This window comes from Notothenia rossii (genome assembly GCF_949606895.1).
Source record: "Notothenia rossii genome assembly, chromosome: 4".
NCBI lineage: Eukaryota > Metazoa > Chordata > Actinopteri > Perciformes > Nototheniidae > Notothenia > Notothenia rossii.
Genome location: NC_136902.1, coordinates 79,244,906 through 79,269,685, shown reverse-complemented (window position 1 = coordinate 79,269,685; position 24,780 = coordinate 79,244,906). Strand labels below are relative to the sequence as shown.

Here is a 24,780-nt window from a genome sequence, read left to right as displayed (position 1 = left end):
ATAAATCTATTTTAGTATACCTCAACAATGGAATTATGATCTGTAGAAATGGCCATGACATGGGACCTTTAATATCCTGAGCATAACAAATCCAAGTTTTAGCCAATAACAAGACTTAGGATTTTAAATTAAATGCACCTTTAATTAATAAATCCATAGCATACATTTTAAACTGCAATAAATATAATACTTCCTTCGACGCTGTCATCAGTATAGACAAGTAGTTCAGTACATCCTGCTTAATAATCAAAGAGCCACGCAGTACCCACACACACATATCTAAGTCCATGCCTTTTTTTAGGTTTACCATCTAATATCCAAGTCTGCCACTTGTTGGTTATTTCAAATGTTTTGCTTTAGCTGAGAAAAGTTCTGACCAGATGTGTCATTTATACAACCAGCAAAGCGTTCACTGATTCTATAAAACTGTAAAAAATAAAATCTGATCTTAAACATACATTGGTTTAGAGATGAGCTGGAACTATTTTATACAGATATTAAGATTGATGCCTATTGATAAACAATTTCCTTTTGGTAATGTAACAGGGTGGCTGCTGGCTCCATTCTCTTAAGACATGCATCAAAGAATAAGTACATTCTCAGGTTATACAGCTAACAATGGGTACATTTGACTTTCTATCTACATTTGTATGGCAGTTTGAGGTACTGTATATCAATTCCTCTAATAAATAATGCTGTATTTGAGAACTCATGAGCAATAAATGCTCTCCAGATTAAAGACAGACTTTAATTAACTTGTCTGGTGGTGATGTTTTGCCAGTTAATTTCCTTTATACAACAGAAGAGCACAATAAGCCAAGCTGAGTATAACCTCTGTCGCAGATCAGTCCTGAGCTCTTCACCAAATGTGTTGCACCGGCTCTTCGGCCTCGGCAGCCATCGACAGCAGGATGGCTTTGGGAGTGTTCTCAAAAAGTGCTGCTCTGTTCTGAGTTTGTCCCTTCTTAACCCAGTGGCCGTAGATCTTGAAAGCACAGGCGTCTATCAGCTTGCGGATTGGCTTGACGGCGTACGGGTCGCTCATGATCACCTCCTTGGTGACGGGCTTGGCACGCCGGTAGTTGCAGTAGATCCGCATCGTGGCGAGGACAGTCATGCAAATGACCTGAAGGAGAAAATGTGGGAGAAGTGAACTGGTGTCTAGATGTATTAAGGGTATATTACATTTGGCAAAGTGTATTTGACCGTCACTGAAGTAATGTTATGACACCCTATACAGACTCCTATTTGATAACACAAATATTTATGTTTAAGTGGTTGATGTAAATAAAGCTTGGTTGACTAGGTCAAATGGACAAAATAAAAAAAAGATATTGAGAAATAGCTAATCAAGGGAATAAACACAGGTGAATGCTGTGTTAAACTGCAGCAATACATTTAAAAATACTATTTAGAAAAATATTGAAAATAATAGTTTCCCTTACGTACGTATATTTAATCTAAGTGGTCAATCATTGTGTGACATTACATTTTAAAAGTGGTCCTCATGCACATCAATGAACATTTTAAACAAAATAATGCTTTGAAATGAAAATTAGCCGGATTTTAGCTTTGAGCTAATTTCCATCCGTAGTCCCGTCACATACATTGGGGGGGGGGCAGTCCATGTTAACATTTATAAAAAAAACACATACTTTTAAAAGACTTAAAATTGTCAAAACTCAAGAAATTGTGTTTATCAAGGATGGTACAGTGGTGGTATGAATTTGGCCTTCTGTCAAACACCTTGATAGCTCTCTTTTACAATTGTTCTATGGGTTTCAGGTTTGTGGCACAACCAAACGACCAGTTTGTAAAACAGTATTCAATGTGGGATAGAATCATACAGTGGAGGTATGACTTTGCAGCATTGACAGTTAAGAAAGGTCTAATTTGTTTAAAATGTTGCAAATTGAATTTAACGGTATTGGAGACTTTCTTGAGATGTTTCTTAAAAGTCAAGTTCGAGTCCAGTATGACTCCAAGATACTTGAAGTGGGGGAATAGTTCTAATTCTGCTCCATTTAAAAAGACATTGGATCCTTCGATTTTGACTGGTCGTTTACTGAACATCATGCATACTGTTTTTTTTGCATTTAACTGTAAGCAAATGTTGTTCAGCCAGTGTTGAACCTTGTCCAATGCATTTGAGAGACAGGTTGTGATTATTTCAGTATTTTTCCCGTGTACAAAGATGACCGCATCATCGGCATACATTTGTATATTAAAATCAGGACATACATTAGGCAAGTCATTAATGTACAGAGAAAACAGTAGTGTTCCAATAATGGAACCTTGTGGAACCCCAACAGGGTTCCCAAGGTAGGGGGATTTGGTACCGTTGACCAAAACACACTGTTTTCTGTTCTATAAGTAAGACTTAACCCACTGTATTGAATCTGCAGAAAAATTGAAATAAGTCAGCTTTGTAAGGAGCACTTGGTGGTCAACAGTGTCAAAAGCCTTCCTGAGATCAAGGAAGAAAACACCTACATATGGGCTTGTGTTCAACATACATTTAACCTTTTCCACAAAGACACAGTTAGCTGTCTCAGTGGAGAGGTGAGCGAACTGCATTGGGTGGAGTGGAGCGAAACCTTTATCTAAATGTTTGGTGATTAGTTTTGACACCCATTTCTCAGCTATCTCAGAGACACAGGGGAGGATGCTGATTGGTCTGTAATTGGACATCATTGCCTTATCCCCAGATATAAAGATCGGTGTCACCGTGGCCACCTTCCAGGATGATGGAACTTCCATCGTGCTAATAGATTGATTTACTAGCCTACTAATTGGTTTTATTAGAACGTCAATATGTGTCTTTATAAGCTCATCCAGAATGCAGCGGCTCGTCTGGTCTTCAACCTTCCTAAATTTTCCCACACCACGCCACTCCTCCGCTCCCTTCACTGGCTTCTGGTAACTGCTAGAAATCCACTTCAAGACAATGGTACTTGCGTACCATGCTGTGAATGGATCTGGCCCTTCCTACATCCAGCACATGGTTAAACCGTACACCCCAGCACGTTCACTCCGCTCTGCATCAGCCAAACAGCTCGCTGCAACCGCACAGCGAGGGGAACCCAAGTTCCCATCAGCAAAAACAAGTCGGTTTGCTATCCTGGCTCCAAAATGGTGGAATGAGCTCCCCATTGAAATCAGGACGGCAGAAAGCTTACACATTTTCCGGCGCAGACTGAAAACTCATCTGTTTCGACTCCACTTTGAGCGATAGAATTGCTAACAAAGCACTTATATATTATAAAGGACTGGCTTATCTAAAGCCAGTTGAGTAGCACTTGAAATGTTTTAGCTCTATGAAACCTGATGTAATTCTGTTTTCTTCAAGTTTGTATTTTGTTGGTCGAACGCACTTATTGTAAGTCGCTTTGGATAAAAGCGTCAGCTAAATGCAATGTAAAAAAAATTAAGTTGGTGTCTAAATTATCTGCATCCCTAGCCTTAGAACCTTTTAACCCTAAGATTATAATTTTTACCTCCACCTCTGTGATTTCCTCCAGGTCAAAAACTGGATGTGTATCCACAGTAGGGCTAGGTGAGACCTCAGATGGCGGGAAGAGCTTTGTGATGTCCAGAGCACTATTTATAAAATACTAATTTAGAGAGCTGGCCAACACTGCAGGGTCTTTTATCAGGGCATCATTGATTTTGAATTCTAGAGCATTATTTCCCAGGTTCTTATGTTTACCTAATAGTTTATTTAGGATTTGCCAAACGTTTTTACTGTTACCTTTCGCACCTTCAATTATATTGATGAAAAAGTTTGCTTTGGCCTGTCTTATTGTTTGAGTTACCTTGTTACGAGCATGAGTGAATTTCTGTCTGTCAGTGGATAGTCTGGATTTTAAGATCTGCTTTAATAGTTGGTCTCTAGGTTTAATTAAATTCCTGCACTGTAGATTTAGCCAGGGAAGATGATGTTCCTTCCTGTCCCTAACTGACCCTCTCCTTGAGAAGGAAGACATTGTATCATTAATTTGAGATATAAACAGATTACTGTTTTCACCAATGTCTTCAGAGGACAGAGTGTCCCCTCAATTAATAATTTTCACTGCCTTCATAAAACGTTGTTGCAGGTTTTTGGGGATGAAGCGAGAACCGAAGGCAGGGGTTTTAGCTGTGGCCATGAACCTTTTTTGTGTGAGTTTCCTGGCAAAAAGAACAAGATTATGGTCAGAAATACCAGTCATGAAGTTGTAGGTTTTAACTATTCTGTCAGCTTTGTTTGTAAATAATAAATCTATCATAGTCTTGGAGGTTTTGGTTATTCTAGTCGGTTGATCCATTAGTTGTATTAAGTTGTGTTTATCCGTGATCCGTTTTAAGCTTTTTCTATTTTGTTTGTCATTCCAATTGATATTAAAGTCTCCTACAATAATTAGCTCTTTGTTGGAGTCACAGGAATTCAGCAGGAGTTTTACCTGGTCATAGAAATCCACCTTTGCGGTGGGTTGTCGATACAGGCAAATCATGTTGAGGGACATTTCCTCAGATAGTGTGATTTCCACACAAACACAATCAAATTCAATATTAGCTGGGAGTGCAATCTCCCTACAAGTAAAGGTATTCTGTGGAGTCTATTTTTATATAACATTAGAAAGACTGATTCTTATTATTACATTATAAGCTTATTGTGCTAATGTATGTGGCTGTGACTTTGGAATAAATAAAGTATTTAAGTTGTGATAGGGAGGACAGGAACGCGGGGAAAAGTTATATGAGAAAGTGTTTAGCTTGCAATATTGAAAGTAGCAAGGTCATGTGCAGAGACGGAGAGAATACAAAGAGGTAGTCAGAACAGCACATCGCACCGGCCTTGACTTTGTATGGGAGCCGCGCTCCCCCACAAAGCTAGGAAGCAACATTATGGTTTTCCGCTATATCTGAAGAAACTTTAGAGAAAACAAATTACGTATGATAGAGACAGAGTGCCAAGAGACTCTATCTGTCTGTGCACCAACCAAAGAGAACCAAGTCTAAACCGCGGTATCTCTTCATCTAGTCATGACCAATCATAAATGTACGGGCAACGCCCTGTGTAATAAAATGTATTGTCGCACGAGGTTCGAGGCTCTTTACGGATTTGGGGGTTACAGATTACAGCTTTGCTGCCTGTGATTCCCAAAGACGTGATGAGTCCCTGGCCAAGTCATATATATTGTTTGCTCTCTTTACAATAAATAGTTAAACTTAGAAGTTGTCTGTCATTTCTGGAATTCTGAAACCAACAATTCCTCACATAAAGCAATACACCCCCTCCTTTTTCCTTCAGTCTGTCCCTCCTAAACACATTATATCCTGACATAGATACAAGAGTGGATGGTGACGACTGTTTTAGCCAAGATTCCGATATTCCCAAACAGTCAATATTGGACTCAAGGAGGAGATGTTCTAGCTGTTCATGTTTATTGCAGATGCTGCGGAAATGTAAATGTCCACTGAATAGTCCCTTCGGCTTGCATCAAGGATCCCACACTATTTGAGCTTGATTCACTGTTTGAAACATTTTTGTGCAACGGTGTTTTTTAAATACAGAATTTCTAGGCTTTACCTCGGAGCCGTTGTTTACAGTGGAGCAGTCAAAGCTAGCTAGGGGTACCATCTCTCAAAAGATCATAACACTTAGTTTCCAGTCAAGCCATACAATACACATAATGCTGTTAGCTTTATTGTTGCTAATTGTTTGTGGTTACATTATGATATGGGCCTGTTTGACACATTGAAACATCTAAACATGTATTGCAGGCTGCATAAATGTCAATGATTATTCAAGTGACAAACTTTAACGTCTCACCTTGAACCGCCTGTATGGAGTGAACTGTCGCACTTCATTCACCACATACTGTGAGAAGAACGAGTGGTTGAGGACGTCTGTAGCTGTGTATCGCAGCTTTGGGTCCACCACCAGCATCCGAGAGATCTGAGGAAAGTAATATAAACCCTTAGTCAAACACACTAAGTATTGTTACTTAATCCAAGCTGCAAAAGCAGACGTGGAAAAAAAACGCCTACCAAATCTTTCACAGTGTCTGAGCGGTCTTCCCACTCTGGTAAAGAGAAGTCGTAGCTCCCTGATAAAATCATACGCAGCATCAGCATCTGCTTCCTGTGCCAGAAGGGCGGAGAGCCTGCAAGCAGTGTGTACATGATGACCCCTGAACTCCATCTGCAGGTAAACAAGGAGAACATCAACATACATGCAACATCTCCATTTTATCTTCTGTATTTAAAGAGCCAAAATGGAAAAGGGAAAAAAGAAAAACAAGAAACAAACACGTTTTGAAAGTCTAAACAAACCCACCTTATAGATAACTTTTATGTTTAATTAAGTGAAAGTTTAAGACCAGCAATTTTATTGTTAAATTACAGCATGGCAGTGGTGGAGTATGGTGTATTTAGTAGAAGGGAAGGACAGTTGACAGTTGAAGCTTGCCGGCGGGCATGTCTAACGCTCGATCAACAACCAATCACATGAATCTCCCGCCCCGGACACACAAGCAGCGGTTTGATTCGCTAGAGCTTGTACTGGCATATGATTTGATTGGCTGACGCTTCCGTCGAAGCTTCGAAAGTTGAACATTGCTCAACTTTTGAAGCGAGCAACGCGAGAAAAGCGAAGCGACGGAACCACAATGTAGTTCGGCAAAGTGTGACGTCACGTGTTAAGCTAGTTTAGCATCGGGAGAACCGACTACGAGGGAAGCTAAAGCTACGCTAACAAGGACCTAAGCTAAGCTACTGAAGCTACAAACGAAAAAGCCATGGCGAATAGAACCACGAGGAAGAGCAAGTGGCCCACGTTCGACGGGAAAGCAGAAGAGTATGAGCTCTGGGAAGAGAGGATGCTGTGTTGCATGCACAGAGTGGGATTGAAGGAGACCATCCTTCGAGCACCCGCTGGAGAGCTGACCGCGGCACTGAGGGCTCAAGACGACAAGCTCAACGCTGACGCCTTTTGTGAGTTAGCGCCGGTACTCGACAATACCAGTTTAGGCCTGATATTCAGAGACGCCGAAGGACAAGGGCCGAGAAAGGCTCAGAATATTAAGCGAGCACTATATTGGAAAAGGCAGACCCCGGATCGTCACCTTGTACATAACCATGACTGCGCTGAAGAAAGCTGATAATGAAACGGTGACAGAGTACATTATCCCAGCTGAGCAGATCATTACGGCACTCAGGAGCGTGGGAGAAGCACCGAGTGAGGGACTAATGATGGCGATGGTTATGCAGGGTTACTAATGGTGACACACGGTGACAGTGAAGTAACGTTGGGATAGTTCAAGGCGAAGTTGAGGAACTTCGAGGCCTCAGAAGATTCAGCCCCAGCCTCAGACGAGACGAGCGAGAGGGTGCTGAGGGTCCAAGCAGCGACGAAGAGAAAGCCCGCCAAACGATTCATCCCCAAGAGAGAAAGGCCATCGGAAAGATGACCGCAGAAATGAAGTCTGGTGTAGCTTTTGTAAAAGAAAAGGGCACACAGACAAAGCGTGCACAAAGAAGGACCGCGGTGATGCCGCTCGGTGCGCGAGCATGCCAGATGGTACCGGAGAAGCTGCGGGAGGAGATGACTACATCCTCAAAGTGCGAGCTGAAGAGACCAGCCTACAGAGACAACAACTACAGACCCACAGAAAAGGATTGATCGTGGACACGGGAGCGCCGTCCCACATCATCAACGATAAGAACAAATTCAACATTTTTGACAGCACCTTCAAGCCGGAGAGACACAGCATGGAATTGGCAGACGGGAAGCGTACCTACCTTCGGGGTGGCGCGAGGCAGAGGAGAAGCAGAGATGAAGCAGAGATGTGTATGATAGACAGCGAGAGACGACGGTGTAAAGTGACTCTGAAGAATGCACTATACATCCCATCGTACCCCCAAGAACTCTGCTACAGCTAACGGCGCCAAGGTGTTCTTCAACGAAGGTAAAGATGTTCTGATGTTACCGGATGGTACCAGGTTTGACATTTATGTATGTAAGAACATGTACAGAGTGTGATGTTGAAGATAAGTGTCATGTCAGCGATGATATCCAAATGTGGCATGAGATGTTTTAAAGCTGCAGGATGTAACTGTAGGTATGCATATTAAGGGTACAAAGCGTAAGCCTGATAAATATTGCACAGTATGCAAAGAGGAAAAGTTTACCCAAACGAGAAACAGAGATCTGACCGATAAAGTAAACACACCACTTGAGTTGGTGAACATTGAGCTGGTCCAGTTAACAACGAGTCCATAAATGGCTTCAGGTATATGCAGTCATTTACAGATGTGTGTACAGGGCCAGTGTTTGTTTATTTCCTGAAAGCGAAGAGTGATGCAGTTCAAGCCACTGAGAAGTATCTGGCAGATGTAGCTCCCTATGGGACTGTGAAATGCATTAGATCAGATAACGGGACTGAGTTCACTTACTAGTAAGTAGTTTCAGACACTATTGAGAAAGAACAAGATCAGACATGAGGCGTCTTGTCCTTATTCCCCACATGAGAACGGGACAGCTGAAAGAGAAGGGCGCACTCCTTTTGAAATGGCCAGGTGTATGTTTATTGACAGTGATCTACCTAAAAACCTTTGGCACTATGCCATTCAGGAAGCAGCCCATACCAGAAACCAGTGTTTTAATAAGCACACGGGCACTACGCCATATTCAGCACTGACAGGGAAAAAGTGTAACGCACGTTGAAGCTTGCCGGCGGGCGTGTCTGAAACTCGACCAACAACCAATCACATGAATATCCCGCCCCAGACACACAAGCATGCGGTTTGATTGGCTAGAGCTTAAACTGGCATATGATTTGATTGGCTGACGCTTCCGTTGAAGCTTCGAAAGTTGAAAATTGCTCAACTTTTGAAGCGAGCAACGTGAGCAAAGCGAAGCGACGGAACCACAATGCAGTTCGGCAAAGCGTGACGTCACCCCATTCAAAGTGAACGGGCAGAAGCGTTGAAGCTTCAACGCAAGCCGCCGTGTGGACGGGCCGTAACTTAGCTAGGATGCATAAGTTTGGAGCTGTGTGTTATGCGTACCAGCATGACAGGGGGAAATTAGACACTATGTGTGAGAAAGGACGTTTTGTAGGGCATGACAAGGGAAGCCCCGCCCTATCTAGTTAACGACCCCGACAAAAAGAAAGGTGCAGAAGCACAGACGAGTAAAGTTAATCACCAGCACAACTTGTGATAGTGAGACTCAGACACAGTCGCTAGAACAGGATTCGGAGGAAGAGGGAGTAAAGGCCCCACAGCCTAGTGTACTGAGCACAGACTAACGCTCCACAGTCAGCACCAGAGGATTATGGCGAACAACACCCTAGGGTGGCGTCACATGCCTCAGACAGTGGGAGATATCCCAGTAGGGAGCGCAATACCCCAGAGTACTTGAGAGATTATACTCAGGAAGATAATGATGAAGATGATAAAACACTCACTAGTACAGATTATTTTTAAAGAGCAGTTTGCGGTGTACCTCTGATCTTTTAAAGAGGCCATGACATCGACTGAGTCAGAAAACTGGGGAAAAGCGATGGATGAGGAAATTAAGTCTCTAGAAGACAATCAGACTTTTACCGTGACAAAATTGCCAGAGGGCAGGAAAACAGTGGGAAGTAAATGGGTCTATTCAGTTAAGATAGACGTTGACGGACACAACAAGTACAAAGCTAGGTTCGTAGCGAAAGGATACAGTCAGAGGGCGGGGATAGATTACGGGGAGACGTTCTCACCAACAGCCAACCTGACAAGTGTACGTGTATTAATGCAGAAGGCAGCCCAAGAGGATTTGATTTTACACCAGATGGATGTGAAGACAGCCTACCTGCATGCACCCATCGATCACAACATTTACATGGAACAACCTGAGGGTTATGTAAAGGAGGGAGGAAAGCTAGTGTGTACGCTAGAGAAGTCATATTTACGGCCTGAAGTAGTCAGGGCAAAATTGGAATACGATATTGCATGAATGCTTAACAGATGACAATTTTACACAGAACCCGGCAGACCACTGCGTGTACTCCAAGGAGTCTAAAGAGGGGAAAGTAATAATTGCTATCTGGGTCGATGATCTTATCATCGCAGCCAGCAACACCAAGATTTTAGAGAGAGTGAGCATGCTTTCCACAAAATTTAAAATGAAGGATTTGGGGAGATTAAACCATTTTCTGGGCATGGATTTCAGTCAGTCTGACGGCTGTGTGAACGTATCACAAAAAAGATATGTGGAAAAGATACTGGAACGTTTTGACATCCAGGAGTGTAGGGTAAGGCAGACACCTTGTGACCAAAAGTTAGACTACACTGAAGATGCACCTAAAATGGTGGATGTGAAGAAATACAGAGAGGCTGTTGGCAGCCTCATTTATTTGACTACCTGTACACGTCCAGACCATAGGTCCAGACTTATGTTTCGTGGTAAGCAAGTTATCACAATATTTTTGCTGAACCGACAGATGAACATTGGGTTACAGTAAAACACGTTTTGCGTTATCTCAGGGGTACTGCAGACGAACAGCTTTGTTTCAGAAAAAGCAACGAGAAACTAGGCCTATAGCCTACGGGCGTATAGTGACGCTGATTGGGCTGCAGACAAGACCAATAGACGCAGTATGACAGGGTATTGTGTGAGCATGAGTAAGGACAGCTCACTAGTCTCTTGGAAAACCAAGAAACAGCCTACAGTAGCGCTTTCCACATGTGAAGCTGAGTATATGGCTCTAGCTCTAACAATACAGGAGTGTATTTACTTGGAGCAGCTACTGGAAGGGATACACACATACGTGTATAAGAAAACAGTTGTAAACGAGGACAATCAGGGGACAATAGCCCTTGCTAAAAATCCTATGTATAGACAAAGGTGTAAACACGTGGATATCAAGTACCACTTCATAAGGTCTGGTCCACCATAAGGCAGGGAAAGATGTTACTGGTTTATTGTCCTACAGACGAAATGGTTGCAGATGTGATGACCAAGCCTGTTTCCAAACTGAAGCTGAGGAAATTTGAAGGGATCATGTTTGGTGTGTAAAATATGTTGAAAAAGTCCACATTTGGTGTGTAAAATGTGTTGAAAAAGTCCACATTTGAATATGTAAAATGTGTTGAAGAAGCCCACATTTAAATCGTTTGTACCATATTTTTGCTTTGTTAATTAAATATGAATACAGTAAGCACATAAGTGGGAGTGTTGAGGTATAACCATAGACTGTAAACACACATAATTATAATATACGTCTAAATATGTATTAAATATATATACGTTTACAAATATATATATATATATATAATGTCACGGAACACAGCCTCGCTTTGTCCCGCCGTAAAATCGGCAGAGCTGCAGCTGAGAAAAGATTGAGTGTGTGTGTGTGTGAGGAAGTCCACATTGGCCCATTTGGACCAATCCACGGACTTAACGTAACGGCTCCGCGGACGTAACGTCACAGCTCCACGGATTGGTCCATTTGGGTTCCTGTACCCAGGAAGAAAACAATGGAAAATGAGAAATCTCCAACGAGGCGTTCTTTGGCAGCATAGACAGGTTTTTTCTGTGCTAGAGTTTTACTCGCTACAGGGTGTACTTTGAGGGTTTGTGACTTTGCAGACCGTTTACATGCATACAAACCTTAACATACAAGGGGACGGGTAATAACCGGAAAAGCATGACATGGGCCCTTTTAAAGATAAATAAAAAGGTTAACATTTCTAACGAAGGTTATCATAACATCCTCTTATGTGCAAACTCACTTTTTTCATGATTCAAGGAAAATAATCACAACCTTAAAAGCAAGCCGACCGAGATCGTGAAGTAGATTTCCAGGCAAGAAGTATCCTACTTTTGCCATGAATATATGAATATGATTATTCTGATCATAAGTGTAAAAGTGTAAGCAAGTTATATTTAGGATAACTTTGCTTATTGTAACTTCTCTTAAAATATATACTGTATACGGCGCAATAGGATCACACTGTTGCAGAATTTGTGTTAGCATTGTTTATAGTCATTTGCTCAGAACAACTTGCTTGTCTCTGCTCACTCACATGTCCACAGCAGTACCGTATCCCTTATGCCCCCCGTCCATGGAGCACTGGATGATCTCAGGGGCCAGGTATCCAGGGGTCCCACACACCTCTGCATCACAAGACACGTCAAACACGTCAACGTACAGTAACCACATTTATAAAGCTTAAATAAGCTATTTCTGAGAGTGCACTTTAATCTGATGTGTGTTGATGGAAGGAGAAGTAGTCAGTAGAATTACATTTAAAAAATAGTCAAATCTAAGTATTTTAGTGGTAAATAACTTTAAGTAGTACTTAATTAATAACAAATCCTGACCATAACCACCCTTACAAAATAATAATTATCATGTGTATTAGTTTCTTTTGACTTAGCAGTTCCCACTGCTAATGATGCTTTCTGAGTCTTATCTGAAAGGTCAGTGTGTGTCTGAGACTTCAGCAAATAGATCTGAGTGTCCTGTTGCACCGTAACCTTTGTGAGAGCAGCTCAGACCGCCAGCAACTGCTGATACTGCACTGTAGGTTGTAAACAGCATAACTCTAATAGAGAAGGACATTGATGTATCCTGGGCTGAGTATGCGGGGACTGGTAGTGTGATTAGTGCATGGGATTGTGTCCAATATTGTTAACTGCTCTGAATATGTCAGTATCAGCCATTTGATCACTTTTGGAACTTCTTTTACAGTGGTATCAAAATGTAGAAATGCTAATTTACAAGTAAAAGTCCTCAATATTTTACTTTTAAGTTCACTACTAAAATTACAAAATCATTAGCAACAAAATATGCCTTATGTCCTAGAAGTAAAATGACTCATTATGCAGAATAACTCATATTAAATGAGAAAGGTTGCAGCTGGTAAAGTAAAGGGGAGGCTTTCAATATATTTTTTATTTTACCTTTATTTAACCAGGATAGGTCTCATTGAGATTAAAAATCTCTTTTTCAAGAGAGTCCTGTACACGGCAGTATATATACTGCTGTGTACATTGTGAACTTCACCAAAGGACCAACAAAAAGCTTATTTTACCCTAAAATAATGCAAGAAAAGTAATTTCTCGATAAGATATTTTCTACTACATCTACTAATCTGAAAAGTAACTAAAGTAGAGGAGATTGAAAGTACATTATTTTCCTCGTAATTACAGAGGTATGAAATAAGAAGTACCACAAAACTCTACTTAAGTAAATGGCACCTGTCCAACCCTGCGTGTTACTCATAAATGACCTTAAATGTATTCTACTATTGTGATTGTTTTCATAATTAGTTTCCATTCAAGCTTTCGCCGACCTTTGAGTCTCTGTCCCGGCTGGACTTGCACAGCGAAGCCAAAGTCTGTGAGTTTGATTTTCATGTCGTCATCTAACAGGATGTTCTCAGGCTTCAAGTCGCGGTGGACGATGTTCTGGTGGTGGAGGTACTCCACCACCTCCAGCAGAGGACGCATGATGTTCCTAAAACCAACACGCACCAAACTCATAAGGATTCTTTCTGATAGAAATAAGATAATTCACAGCTTTTGTATTGGTACATTTCTCACTGACCTTGTTTCCTTCTCACTCAGAGTAACTTTCTCTGTGAGGTAGTCAAAAAGTTCACCCCTCTTCATCCTGAATTAAATAAATACAAACATTTGAGGATTTTGGATAGATGTGAGTCATGAAAAACTTGAAATTGGACACTTACAGGTCAAAAACTAGGAAGAAGAAGGCTTTTGATTCATAGCAGTCTTTGAGCTGTACTGGAGAGGAGAGAGACATTGGAGTAAAAAAAAAAGGGGGACTGATTCACTTGATAGGTGGATCAGTAGAAAACAAAGGCCATCAATAACCACAACTCTGGAAGGTCAACAAACTCTTTAGGCTTTGTGAGGGTTTCATAAGATTATTAATTATTGCAACCAGTTTTAATAGAATAATTTGAGGGTAGTGAATGTGCTTACTGATGTTGTGCTGTCCGCAGACTTTCTTCAGGATGTCGATCTCCTTCGCCGTGGCCTCTCTGATCTCCTCCATCTCCTGCGGGGTCACCTTGTCCGAGGGGGTGATGTCGATGATCTTCACTGCGTACTCCTGAGACGTCCGCTTGTTGATGCAGCGACGCACCACGCTGCTTACTCCCCTGAGGAAGAGAGAACACTTTTAAGTTAAGCGGGATGTTTGTGAAGTGTACTAGAGTAACTGAACCCACTTTCCTCAGATCCAGTGACCTCATGACATGGATGTGTGAAAGAGAGTAAAGTTACATAATCTAACAGCGTGCCCTAAAAGTTACATAATCTAACAGCGTGCCCTAAATCCCTCTCAACACTGAACCTTTGTTTATTATGGAAGGTAATGAATGAAGCCTCCTCCAACACTGGGGACAAAAAGACAGAAAGGGAGCCCTGCCACTGCTGACATTACTCTTGGACTTCTGGGAAACTTCTGGGAAACCCTTTGGCTTGTGTTTTAAGCATTCTGGGAAACTTCTGGGAAACCCTTTGGCTTGTGTTTTAAGCGTCCACAACAACTGTGTCCCAATCAAATGAAATTACTACAGTTCAGTGAGCTGTATTCAATTGTATTGTGCTTTTGAAAAGAATAAAACATGTTGGATTACAGACCATCTTTACCATACTAACCAATAAATGTAGGCCCAGTGGTTGTGCTTGTGTCTTCTTAATGGATAACTGTACATTATATGTATTGCAAAATAAGCATCCTAGTACTAGACTTGACAATTTTAAGTCTTTTAAAAGTATGTGTTTTTTTAATAAATGTTTACATGGACTGATTTGTGTGTGAGGGACTACGGATGGAAATTAGCTCAAAGCTAAAATCCGGCATGTTTACGTTTTAAAGCATTATTTGTCTTAAATGTTCATCAATATGCATTGTCCCTCTTCAAATAAACGATTTTATATCAAATAAGTATTAAAAAAAAACTCCTGGTACTTGGATGGGTTAAATGGAGAGAACACATTTCACTATGTGTGCTGTGTGCTCTGCATGTGTGACCATTGAGGGTTATTTTTTTTTTTTAAATGATTCACTTTTTTTGCAGAGAGTTGGATAAGAATATTGAAACACTTTTGTATCTTTTTGTACATAAAGCAACATCCAGCGGCTAGTTATAGCCTAGTTTAGCATTAGCACTGGAAACACTAAAACTATATTTGATTAAACTTGTTTATCATTGCAGTAGTCTGACTCTGTGTGAAATGTATCTTTATGGAGCAAAATGAAGTTGTGCATTTTGGGAGCAGGATTTTTCTTGATTTATTTGGACACTACCACAGTCCCAATTACATAAAATTGTCCAGTAACTCATAAGAAAAGAGAAATATCAAGTATAAGCTAAATATTGACCCGCAAGCTCAATACAGTCTATATTCCTGAACCTCTGGTTGGGAACTCCCGCTGCCAGCTAATGAAAGTCTTTACAAACCTGCCCAGAATCTCCTTGGACTCGTACTTCTCGTAGAACTCCTGGGCTCCCACCCAGTCGGGGACCTCCTCATCTTTGGTCATGATGTCTGTGATGCTGCTGCAACACTTTTAGGTGTGACAGTTCTATCAGAGACGAAATAGCACCAATTATAAAATGACTTACTGTGCAGCAGAAGAAGCTCTCCTATTTTTTTTCTGCATGAATGATCATTGCTGATTCATTTATGTACAAGAAGCCCTTTGATGTTAAAAGGTCACAGTACGGCTCTTTAACTGAGCTGCAAAATGAATCTGCCACTGTGTTAATGAGGGCTTCTTTGAGTCACATGATGATGCAGAAATGGCAAGTGTTTGGTAGTTGCATCTTCTCAAATTGAGGATTTTGCTGGTCTTTTCATGTTTATATAACAATACATATGATTGATGTACTTAACTATGATAATTTCACCTGCAAATGGTTAGCACATTGAACTGCTGGACATTTATAGATGTCACTTTAGGCTCTGAGAATGTCTATATTTCTTTCTGGCATTTCATATGATCATGTGCTTCTAGACATGCCTGCCCTTAAACAACCTAACAACGCTTTACTGACCAACATGGCTTTCTTGTGGTCTTGCTATTAAAGGGACTCATTTCATGTCAAGGTTAGAGAAGATGTATAATGAATGGAATCTATTACCTGATTTACCAGTCTAAATGACATGACCACTTCTACAAGTTTCTACAGTCAAAATGTTAAACTTCAGTTCTGTCTCATCCAAGTTGATTGCAACGGATAATAAGCTAAAAAAAACTGTTGAGGATCTAAACCTGATGTCACAGCCGACCTATCAAATGGTGTTGACTGATAATGTCAAATGCCACGAGTGAAATACATCTAATGCGCTGTCACTATTTGACCTTTAGCTGCCTCCAGACAGTAATAATAAAGTAATTAATTCAATGTAAAATCTCTCGGTCACTCACCGTGTCCCGTGTCGGTTAGTCCCTGTTATAAATTAGATCCATTATTGTCAGTGGGTCTGATCACAAGGACGCACGCGGAGCTCCAGTCAGACCCCGGTGCTGAGTGTGGGGCTGCTGCCATGGCTGAGGGTGAGCCTTAATGTCAGATGCCAAAAATAAATAATTGCTTCCACAGCAGCAGCAGCTCACTCTGATCGCACAAAACAGAGCCATGAAATAACATCCTGCAGCTCCTGCCCTCGCCATGAGACATTGAGAGGGAGAGGGAGAGGACTGTCCTACATTACTAACAGCTCCACATTTAACTCGTGGATATACACTGAGACTGACTGGAGTGACATGGCAGGTGTGAAACCTCTGAGGCATCTATTTATAGATATATTTTCTTAGAAAGTACAGAGTAAGAATAACCAGGCATTGAAATCATTGTTTTTTTGAAGCGCTTTATTGTTTTAAAACCTAAACTGCAGACCTCCATCATCCAGAAGGCAGGAACGGTTGGTTTTTACAAGGTAGCATGATCAACAAATGCAGTTCAGTTATTTAAATTAAAAGCACTAAAGCTAATGAAAAACACTCACAACTGAAATTAACATGCAACACGATATATAAACATTATTTATACTACTGTTACTTCCAACTCTACAGCATTGTCCTGAGAATGAACACAATAATAATCAAATGTCAAAATAAAGTATGTTTATTAATGTTTTAAGAATCAACACCCTAGTACTATTGATCAAGCATGACTGCTAATTTGACTTTGTGTGCGCTCTGCTTCATTCTCCAGGATGTTATCTCAGTCTCACGACATACCTGTGGAGAAAAGAAAAGTTTATTTAGACAAGTGGTAATACTGCTTTAATAATAATAATTTGACCAATTTACCACAGACTAAGAAAACACTCCTCTACATATCTTTGCATTTTAATGACTGTTTTTAAATGCCATTTTCTTAATGTCTTTCATTTTTGTAAAGTACTTTGATTTGCCCTGTTTGAAAGGTGCTTTATAAATAAACTTGCCCCCATTGGCCACACTGTGTATTGCAACACATTACATCACACACATGATGCTAAGTTATTTGGCTATGACGTCTGGGTGACTCAGTGCTGATGTAATGCTTCCTATTTTGTTATGAAATGAGAATGTCAGTCTTTCAAAACAGATGAACAAAATAATAATGCTACAATTACATAAGTGGTACAAGATTAAAGCGTGGGACAACCTTAGAAGTCATGTCAGGATTATCCTTCCCAAAATAACTTTATTCACAGTATTATCCTAAAAAATACAAACACTGTTAAAACTCTTAAAGATGACACTTACTGGAATTATTTGTATCTTACTCTCTTTAAAGAAACATATATGCTTTTATTGCATCACGGATATGTCACACCATTTTTTTGGTAAAAAACTTAAATAGAGTGGTCTCAAATCATAAGATCTTCCTGCATTAATACACACACAAAAAATATATATATATATAACAGCCCATTGTGTAAGTCGGTAACTCGTGAATTTTAAAAGATATTTTATTTTTTATTTCTTTAAAATGATAGTGAGTTCCACAGCTTTTTCCAGTCACTCATGTAATGTTACTCAAGATTATCCTGATAATAAAAAAACACATCAATCAGTGATTGTGTATTTTACCCTGGTCCACAATTACACCCTTAGTGCCCAATCCCTATGCCAGACACACATATCAACAAGCATTAAATCCACCTTTGGATCAATTCCATTCAACTCACCATAGTTAGACTTGCACTGTTTGAGCACCTCGCTGAAGCCCTCGCAGAGCTTGTAGTCGTGCTGGTTCTGGGCACACTCGATGAACTGTTTGAGCTCATAGGAGCAGGCCTGCTGCTGCTGAGGGGCCTCCTGCTGGTACATGGAGGACTGTGGCTGCTGCTGGTACATGGGCTGAGCCGGGTACTGCTGGTTCTGCTCCTGAAGGACACAAGGCACATGACGGGACTCATTTACTTTGATTAAATACATGGTTCACATAAATCAGACCTCCGAATAACACAACTTAAGTTGGTAGCCTACAAAGTAAGCTACTATGTGTGATGGAAAGTTCTGAAGCAATGGAGACGAGACTCGGAGCGACACGGAGAGAGCTGGTACTTTGATGGCAAACACTGATGGTTTATTTGGAGCTTCGGCCGGAGAATTCACAAGACATGTGCTGTGCCACGAGGTGATACAGCGGTTGCCAAACCAATTCTGGAGATCTCTACCCCAGACCCCTGTATTTAACTTGTTCTGAGAGAATAATCAACATTGTGCATAACAAGATAAAACAGGCAAAGCACTATAACTCCTCTATCAGCTGACGCTAACAGGCAGGAATAGGGGCACAAAACACAGAGCACAGCAGCTCAAGGTTGCAGGCCTGTGCTCAGTGAGGCCAGTACAAACTGATAAAATGGGTCACAGGTGTGGGACTAGGAACAGATTTCCCCAACACTATGTGATGTTTGTTCATCATTACTTTGCCTCTTCCAAACAACCCCCAAACACACCCACACCTGTTTTTGTCACCGCTACCTAACATGTTCCAGACACCCTAATCAGATCTTCATTATTCCAGCTTTACCACCGGCTAAACCAGGGTTTATTTACCTGATATGTGACATCAGGCTTGGCAGACTCTGAGTTTCCTCCTCCTCCACCTCCAGTCATGGCGTTGCCGATGACGTGTCCGACTGCAGATCCCACTGCCACTCCAGCTGCTGTAGTCGCCATCTGGGCGAACATACCGGGCTGCTTGGGTGCTGCTGGGGCACCCACAGCAGACGGAGGAGCGTGTGCTGGAGCCGGGGCATAGGAGGGAGGTGGGGCCGCCCTGGCCATGGGAGGTGGAGCCCTCGACATTGGCTGTGGTGATGGAGCCCGTCTGCAAAATCACAATTCATCAAACAACTGATAACCTGTGTGTGCTGATATAAGATTGCCCCCCTGGTAAAAGAAATAATGGTTCACTTTGGTCTTATTGAACATTTAAAATGGTGCTTTGGCAGAAGTATTTGTGGAAAACTCTTCTAATCTTTTAATTAAATCATCTAATCAATTATTTGAGATAATCATGCCAACTAATAATTTATTTAGTCGTATTTTCAAATTAGTTTCAGCACATATTGAAACAATAAGCCATACAAAGGTCTAAGATAGAACATCTTTAAACCTTTATAATATCAATATTATTTTACATTACAAAAAACAATATGGTATCAACTAGCTTTAGCCTTGAAATGTGTCTTAATAAAAAAGAAAAAGTGAGTGGAAAAAAAGTCTTAATTTAATGTCAGGTTGAAGAGAAACTGATCCTCGTTGTCAGTATGTAATCATTCTGTTTGAATAATTTTAAGAGCATGAGCAGATTACCGTGTACATACTGTGACCTTCATAATCTATCAATAATTTCTAAGCAATCACCAGTTTCTTGGTAGAAAAGGAAGACATTGAGATGCACAAAACTAATGATTATAAGTAAGTAAAAGCTGCTCATCTAATAGGTAAAGTCCCTGATTAGCACTAGTGCTAACACACGTAACGGTGAAGCAATCAAGCTAAACTAGTTAGCCGTTAGCATTTTCACTGACAGCTTGGAAGGCTTTTATCAAACGTGAGACATCAAATGTTACCTGGCAGGAGGCGCCATCCGTGATGATCTGCTTCCTCTCGGCATTTTTGAATTAGTTGTCTATTTGTGCGTTGTTTAGCTGAAAACAACCGAGGGCTATAAAGTCGACCTTTAACTGGAACCAAAACGCTGAACTGGAAGTTTCCGTGTGTTACAGTTAATGCCTGTCGGGTAACTTCCGGTATGACGGAAACCACAAGGGCGCTTTCATCAGCCACAGTGATGTAGCTTTTAGCTGTTGTGTAAAAATATACAGTACAATAATAAGATAAATTAATGAGAAACTGGATAAAGAAACACATCTGGTCAATTGTTCATTAAGTATTACACACTTATATTGGATGAGTTTACGAATGTACCCGTTAACAAGGCATTTCCTTAAAAATGATACTAAAAAAGAGAGCTATACATAATTGATTATCAAACAGTGATTGCCAGGCTGTCTTCAGCATCAAAGCATTACTAACAGTGAACAATAAAATGATCAAAAATAACAACAAATGTGTGCATAGTAGGTTTATTTTTGGGCAAACAAACCTATATATTAATGTGCGAAGGAAACATATAAATAATCTAATTATTTTGCACATAATGGTTGCAAACCAATTGTAGCAATAGGAAGTTATTATAAAAAAAGCACATAGTCAGGTTTTTATAATACTACAAATAGAATAGAATTAGGAAAACCTTTTCTAAATACAAAAGTATATCAAATGCAGCATTCCACAGCCATATTTCATTTAATACAAATAATTTAAAGAAAGAAAGATAATTACTTATTTCTCAAATTAGGCAGTAAGAAAAATACATGTCACTGTTATTTCCCTTTTTTCTTTTTATCTGAAAATCTTTGTCGATTCGGTCCACCTCCCCGTCCTTTCGCTCTACGACCTTCCCACGCTGGCATTGGTGGCTCAATTTCTCCTGGTCGTCCACCTCTGTCTGGAACACTGCCCATCAACGTCTAGTGGGACATAAGAATAATTAATAACCATCTTTATTTGCTGCTGCTGCTGCTGCTGCAGATGTCACGCTGAGAACCACAGATATGGTTTGTAATTGTTTACTGTTGTACCTTGTAGACGAGTGTGCGTGTTGCAGACTTGATTATCTCAATGAAGGACTGATCTTCTCTGGTGGCCATCAGAAGAGATGGGGACACCTGAGAGGAACCGCTGAGCGACGAAAGGGGAGGCACTGAGGCCAGCGCTTCAACTTTCTCCTGTAAATAAAAGGACCAATCTAACTTTAATGTTGTTATCAGAAAAATAGTCAATGTCTAATGTCTTTTTCAGAGACATGTGTTCAAAAAACAACATTAAACATCTTAAACATTATACCTGAAACATTATTGCAAAGGAACATTTTACAAAATAAGTTCTTTGAAAGTTAAGCGATCTTCCTTTATGGGAATTTTTTTTTAGGTTGCTGCATAGCTGTGCATGCATATGCATCGCAAGGGCAAAACCCATTCAATAAAACCCAACTCAGTCCTAACTGATGCAATGATTTGTCATGCCCACCTTTTGTTTGTCTCCCCATGTAAACGACTCGAGAGTAACCTGAAAGCGTTTGATCATCATTTGGCGTCGGCACTGATAGTCCCCTGACAGAATTTGATTGATCTTTTTTACTTGCACCTGTGAGGCAGAGAGGAAAATGTAATGTTGAATATCATGTTATAGTTACATATCGTTAACCTCATAGTATAATGAGTCAAATGTTAAGGTTTTCAGAAAAGGTTTTTCAGCAAACACGTAAGTTATATGACTTGATATGATGTATAATAAAGTGGTAAAAGCCCTGGCAACATACCCACTGCTCTGAGCTGAGGCTGCTGTTGAGAAGCGGTTTGGTCATTTCTCCACAAGGTAGACGAGTGAGCCTCGCCTCCACCTGCATCAAAATAACGTTTGAAAAAATACTTTGTGTTTCTCAGTTTAAAAGTATTGAAATAAACATTTAAGTCTCATTATATCAGACTAACCTCACTCAACACATCTGTAAATTGACAGGAGGAATCCATGTTGAGGGCGTGCAGCAGTAATATCCACTCTCCCTGCATTTCTGCCTCCCTTCTGTCTTTGTCAGCATCCTCTTCATATTCCTCAGAAAACTCAGTCAATCCTACTTCAACTCGCTGCTCTTTTTCAGACTCCTCTTCTGTGGGTTTGTCCTCTGGATGCAATTCTTTGTGCTTCAATATTTGAGCTGCTTGCAATTCTGACACAAGGGACTCTAAAGAATTGAAAAAATATATAAATAATAATAAGTTGTGCATGAAATGTTCAATCCATTGGCACTACAAGCACACTACTCACCAGTGACTGTGTTGAGGATGGACGGCCCCATCACGTCTGAGGCCAGCACAGTGAGGGGAGACACAATGTCTGACAGTAAAGTTCTCAACTCTCCCACCAGCAAGACATCTCCTGTCCTGTTTGAATCTAAGAAAAAGGGAAAACAAGACAATCTAATTTATACATATGAATATAAATATACATATACATAATAATCACGCAGCAAAATGGAACAAGAACAGGATAATACAATTCTGTACAGTATAATAAAGTAAATGGCACCTGACTTTCATTCATGCAATGTACCACTATTTGTAACTTTGATCTGCATCTTTCTTTGGACTACATGAATATTATTGGTAAATCTATATTCCAGGTTGATTTATGATGGACAGATATTAGCCTGTTGCAGATAGGCCTATATTGAGGTTGGTGTAAAGCAGGGGTCGGCAATAGGCGGACCGCGGTCCGGATCCGGACCCAGACCTATAATCAATATATTAGTAGGGGATTTCAATTTTCACGGGGTGATTCTATTTTAAACGCCGCCGACAGGGGCGAAAAAGAGGAGTGAGCGATACAGGGAGAGAAACACAGAAGAAGAGATGATGGCAGAGAGAAGCGGAGAGGAAAAGTGAGTGAAGAAGAGAATAATTAGCGATAGAGGGAGAGAAGCGGAGAGGAGAGTGAACAGGCATGTTAGCGGCAGACAGACAGAGACAAATAATTACACATGTCGCTCTCCAAGAAGAGGAAAGTGGACAGTGAGAACAGAGCTTTTAACCCTGAGTGGACGGACACAGACTCATTCATGTTCATCCTGCCCACTGGGAGCACAGAGCCAGTGTGTCTAATTTGTTCAGAGACCATTACAAGTGCCAAAACGCCACTATGAGACAAAACACAAAAGTGTTTGACCAATCATTCCCTCTCAAGTCAGAACTGAGGTCACACAAAATAAGTCTCAGAGCCCAATATGATCAGTCCACCAGGATCAAAATTAATACTTAATATCGTTCCAGGGCACTGAGCAGGCTAACCGAGGCTAACCAATGAGCACCTGCATGTTTGTATGAGAATGGCCCTGACACCATTTCAGTCCAGATTTACAAACTCCTGGCAGGACAAACTCGAGCTCAATTCTCGCACTGAATAATATAATAATAAAAAAGTGAGTGAGGGACTGCAATATAAGAGGGAAAGAAAGAGAAACTTTAAAACTGTTCAATTGTTATGATGTGTAAGACTGATATTGTTCTATAATCGGCTGAAACTGTTAAGTCATGATGTGAAACGGTTAACAAAGAAAAAGGGAAACTCAAGCTGCTGCTACACTTTATTTTGTTTATCTAAAATTAAGCACTTTTGAGATGCACATATTTTCAAAAGCTATTTTATTTATTTTCTCTATTTTATTTTTAAATGCAGCCCGAGAGGAACATTACACATATCCACAGTATTTACTGTATATCTGTATAGTTCAATGTTAATTGACAATAAATATTGTTGTTTTTGAATTGTACTTTCTTTATTTGATTGGCAGTCAGTTGTTGATTACATGCAGACGTTGATAAAGCTACAGGCTACTTCAATACATATCACACTAATTCATAAAGCAAGTAGCCTAAGACATTTTGATGTTCCGGACCTTTACATGGGGAGATTTTCCCTAACTGGGCCTCGTTGAATTTTAGTTGAATACCCCTGGTGTAAAGCAATGTCAGCCAAAAAGTGAAAAGAAATTGCAGATAAGAAAAGTAAAAAGCATTGTTGGAAAAACAACACCACCTGATTACTTAAAAAGTGTAACTGTACAACATAGTTGGAAAAGTTCTTATAATTTGATGTATAGCTGGACTGTTTTGAGAACGTGCACACATCCTTTATTGAGTGTGTATATACATCTTTCTGGGACATTTCTCTTTGTTTTAAATCATAGGCTACTTAGAATTACTTAAAGAGGGTTTCCCTTGATTTGTCTGTATAGTGTCCTTGGCTTAAACAAAACAGATAATCAATGCCATAGAGGCCACGCTGCAGCACAGACAGTTTATGATAGAAACCTTGCAGCTCCGGACACAGAGTGCTCAGCTCTGCAGTCAGCCAGGTGAGCAGCGGGCAGGGGAGTTCATCACATTCACACCGAGAGAGGCAGCGGCTGCCCGGGTACCTGAACAGGAAGTGAGGCGGACAGGTGAGACAAACTGAGAGCCTACGCAGCAAACATGAAGCAGGTAAAAGATACTCACCCGAGAGCTTTAATTGCTGAAACCGTCCCTGCGCTGCTCTCCATTGTCACTTCAGAGGTGATATGAATCGTTTAAAGTACGCAAGCTCCACACAACTCAGGAAAGTTCAAGCGCGTTTAATAAAAAACTGCTGTTCAAAG

At 40.6% G+C, this 24,780-nt stretch overlaps 3 protein-coding genes across 3 annotated transcripts; all 3 read right to left on the bottom strand.

Annotated features, from left to right (window-relative positions):
- Nucleotides 1–121: 121 nt before the first annotated feature.
- phkg1a (phosphorylase kinase, gamma 1a (muscle)) lies at nucleotides 122–16,683 on the bottom strand. The gene is made up of 10 exons (XM_079674350.1): nucleotides 16,440–16,683; nucleotides 15,469–15,593; nucleotides 13,982–14,160; nucleotides 13,726–13,780; nucleotides 13,584–13,649; nucleotides 13,330–13,493; nucleotides 12,058–12,148; nucleotides 6,034–6,187; nucleotides 5,816–5,941; nucleotides 122–1,126 (listed from the first exon to the last, which is right to left on the bottom strand). The coding sequence occupies exons 2-10, from the start codon at nucleotides 15,549–15,551 to the stop codon at nucleotides 860–862; spliced, it is 1,185 nt and encodes a 394-aa protein (XP_079530476.1). The 5' UTR covers nucleotides 15,552–15,593; nucleotides 16,440–16,683; the 3' UTR covers nucleotides 122–859.
- A 182-nt stretch (nucleotides 16,684–16,865) lies between these two features.
- On the bottom strand, nucleotides 16,866–20,266 carry chchd2 (coiled-coil-helix-coiled-coil-helix domain containing 2). Its single transcript, XM_079674354.1, has 4 exons — nucleotides 20,093–20,266; nucleotides 19,071–19,344; nucleotides 18,194–18,392; nucleotides 16,866–17,255 (listed from the first exon to the last, which is right to left on the bottom strand). Exons 1-4 carry the CDS (start codon nucleotides 20,134–20,136, stop codon nucleotides 17,245–17,247), a joined length of 528 nt encoding a protein of 175 aa, XP_079530480.1. The 5' UTR covers nucleotides 20,137–20,266; the 3' UTR covers nucleotides 16,866–17,244.
- Nucleotides 20,267–20,592: 326 nt separating this feature from the next.
- LOC307035253 (protein FAM98B) lies at nucleotides 20,593–24,780 on the bottom strand. Its single transcript, XM_079674353.1, has 8 exons — nucleotides 24,641–24,780; nucleotides 24,455–24,561; nucleotides 22,413–22,538; nucleotides 22,079–22,329; nucleotides 21,907–21,987; nucleotides 21,615–21,731; nucleotides 21,167–21,313; nucleotides 20,593–21,055 (listed from the first exon to the last, which is right to left on the bottom strand). The coding sequence occupies exons 1-8, from the start codon at nucleotides 24,682–24,684 to the stop codon at nucleotides 20,909–20,911; spliced, it is 1,020 nt and encodes a 339-aa protein (XP_079530479.1). The 5' UTR covers nucleotides 24,685–24,780; the 3' UTR covers nucleotides 20,593–20,908.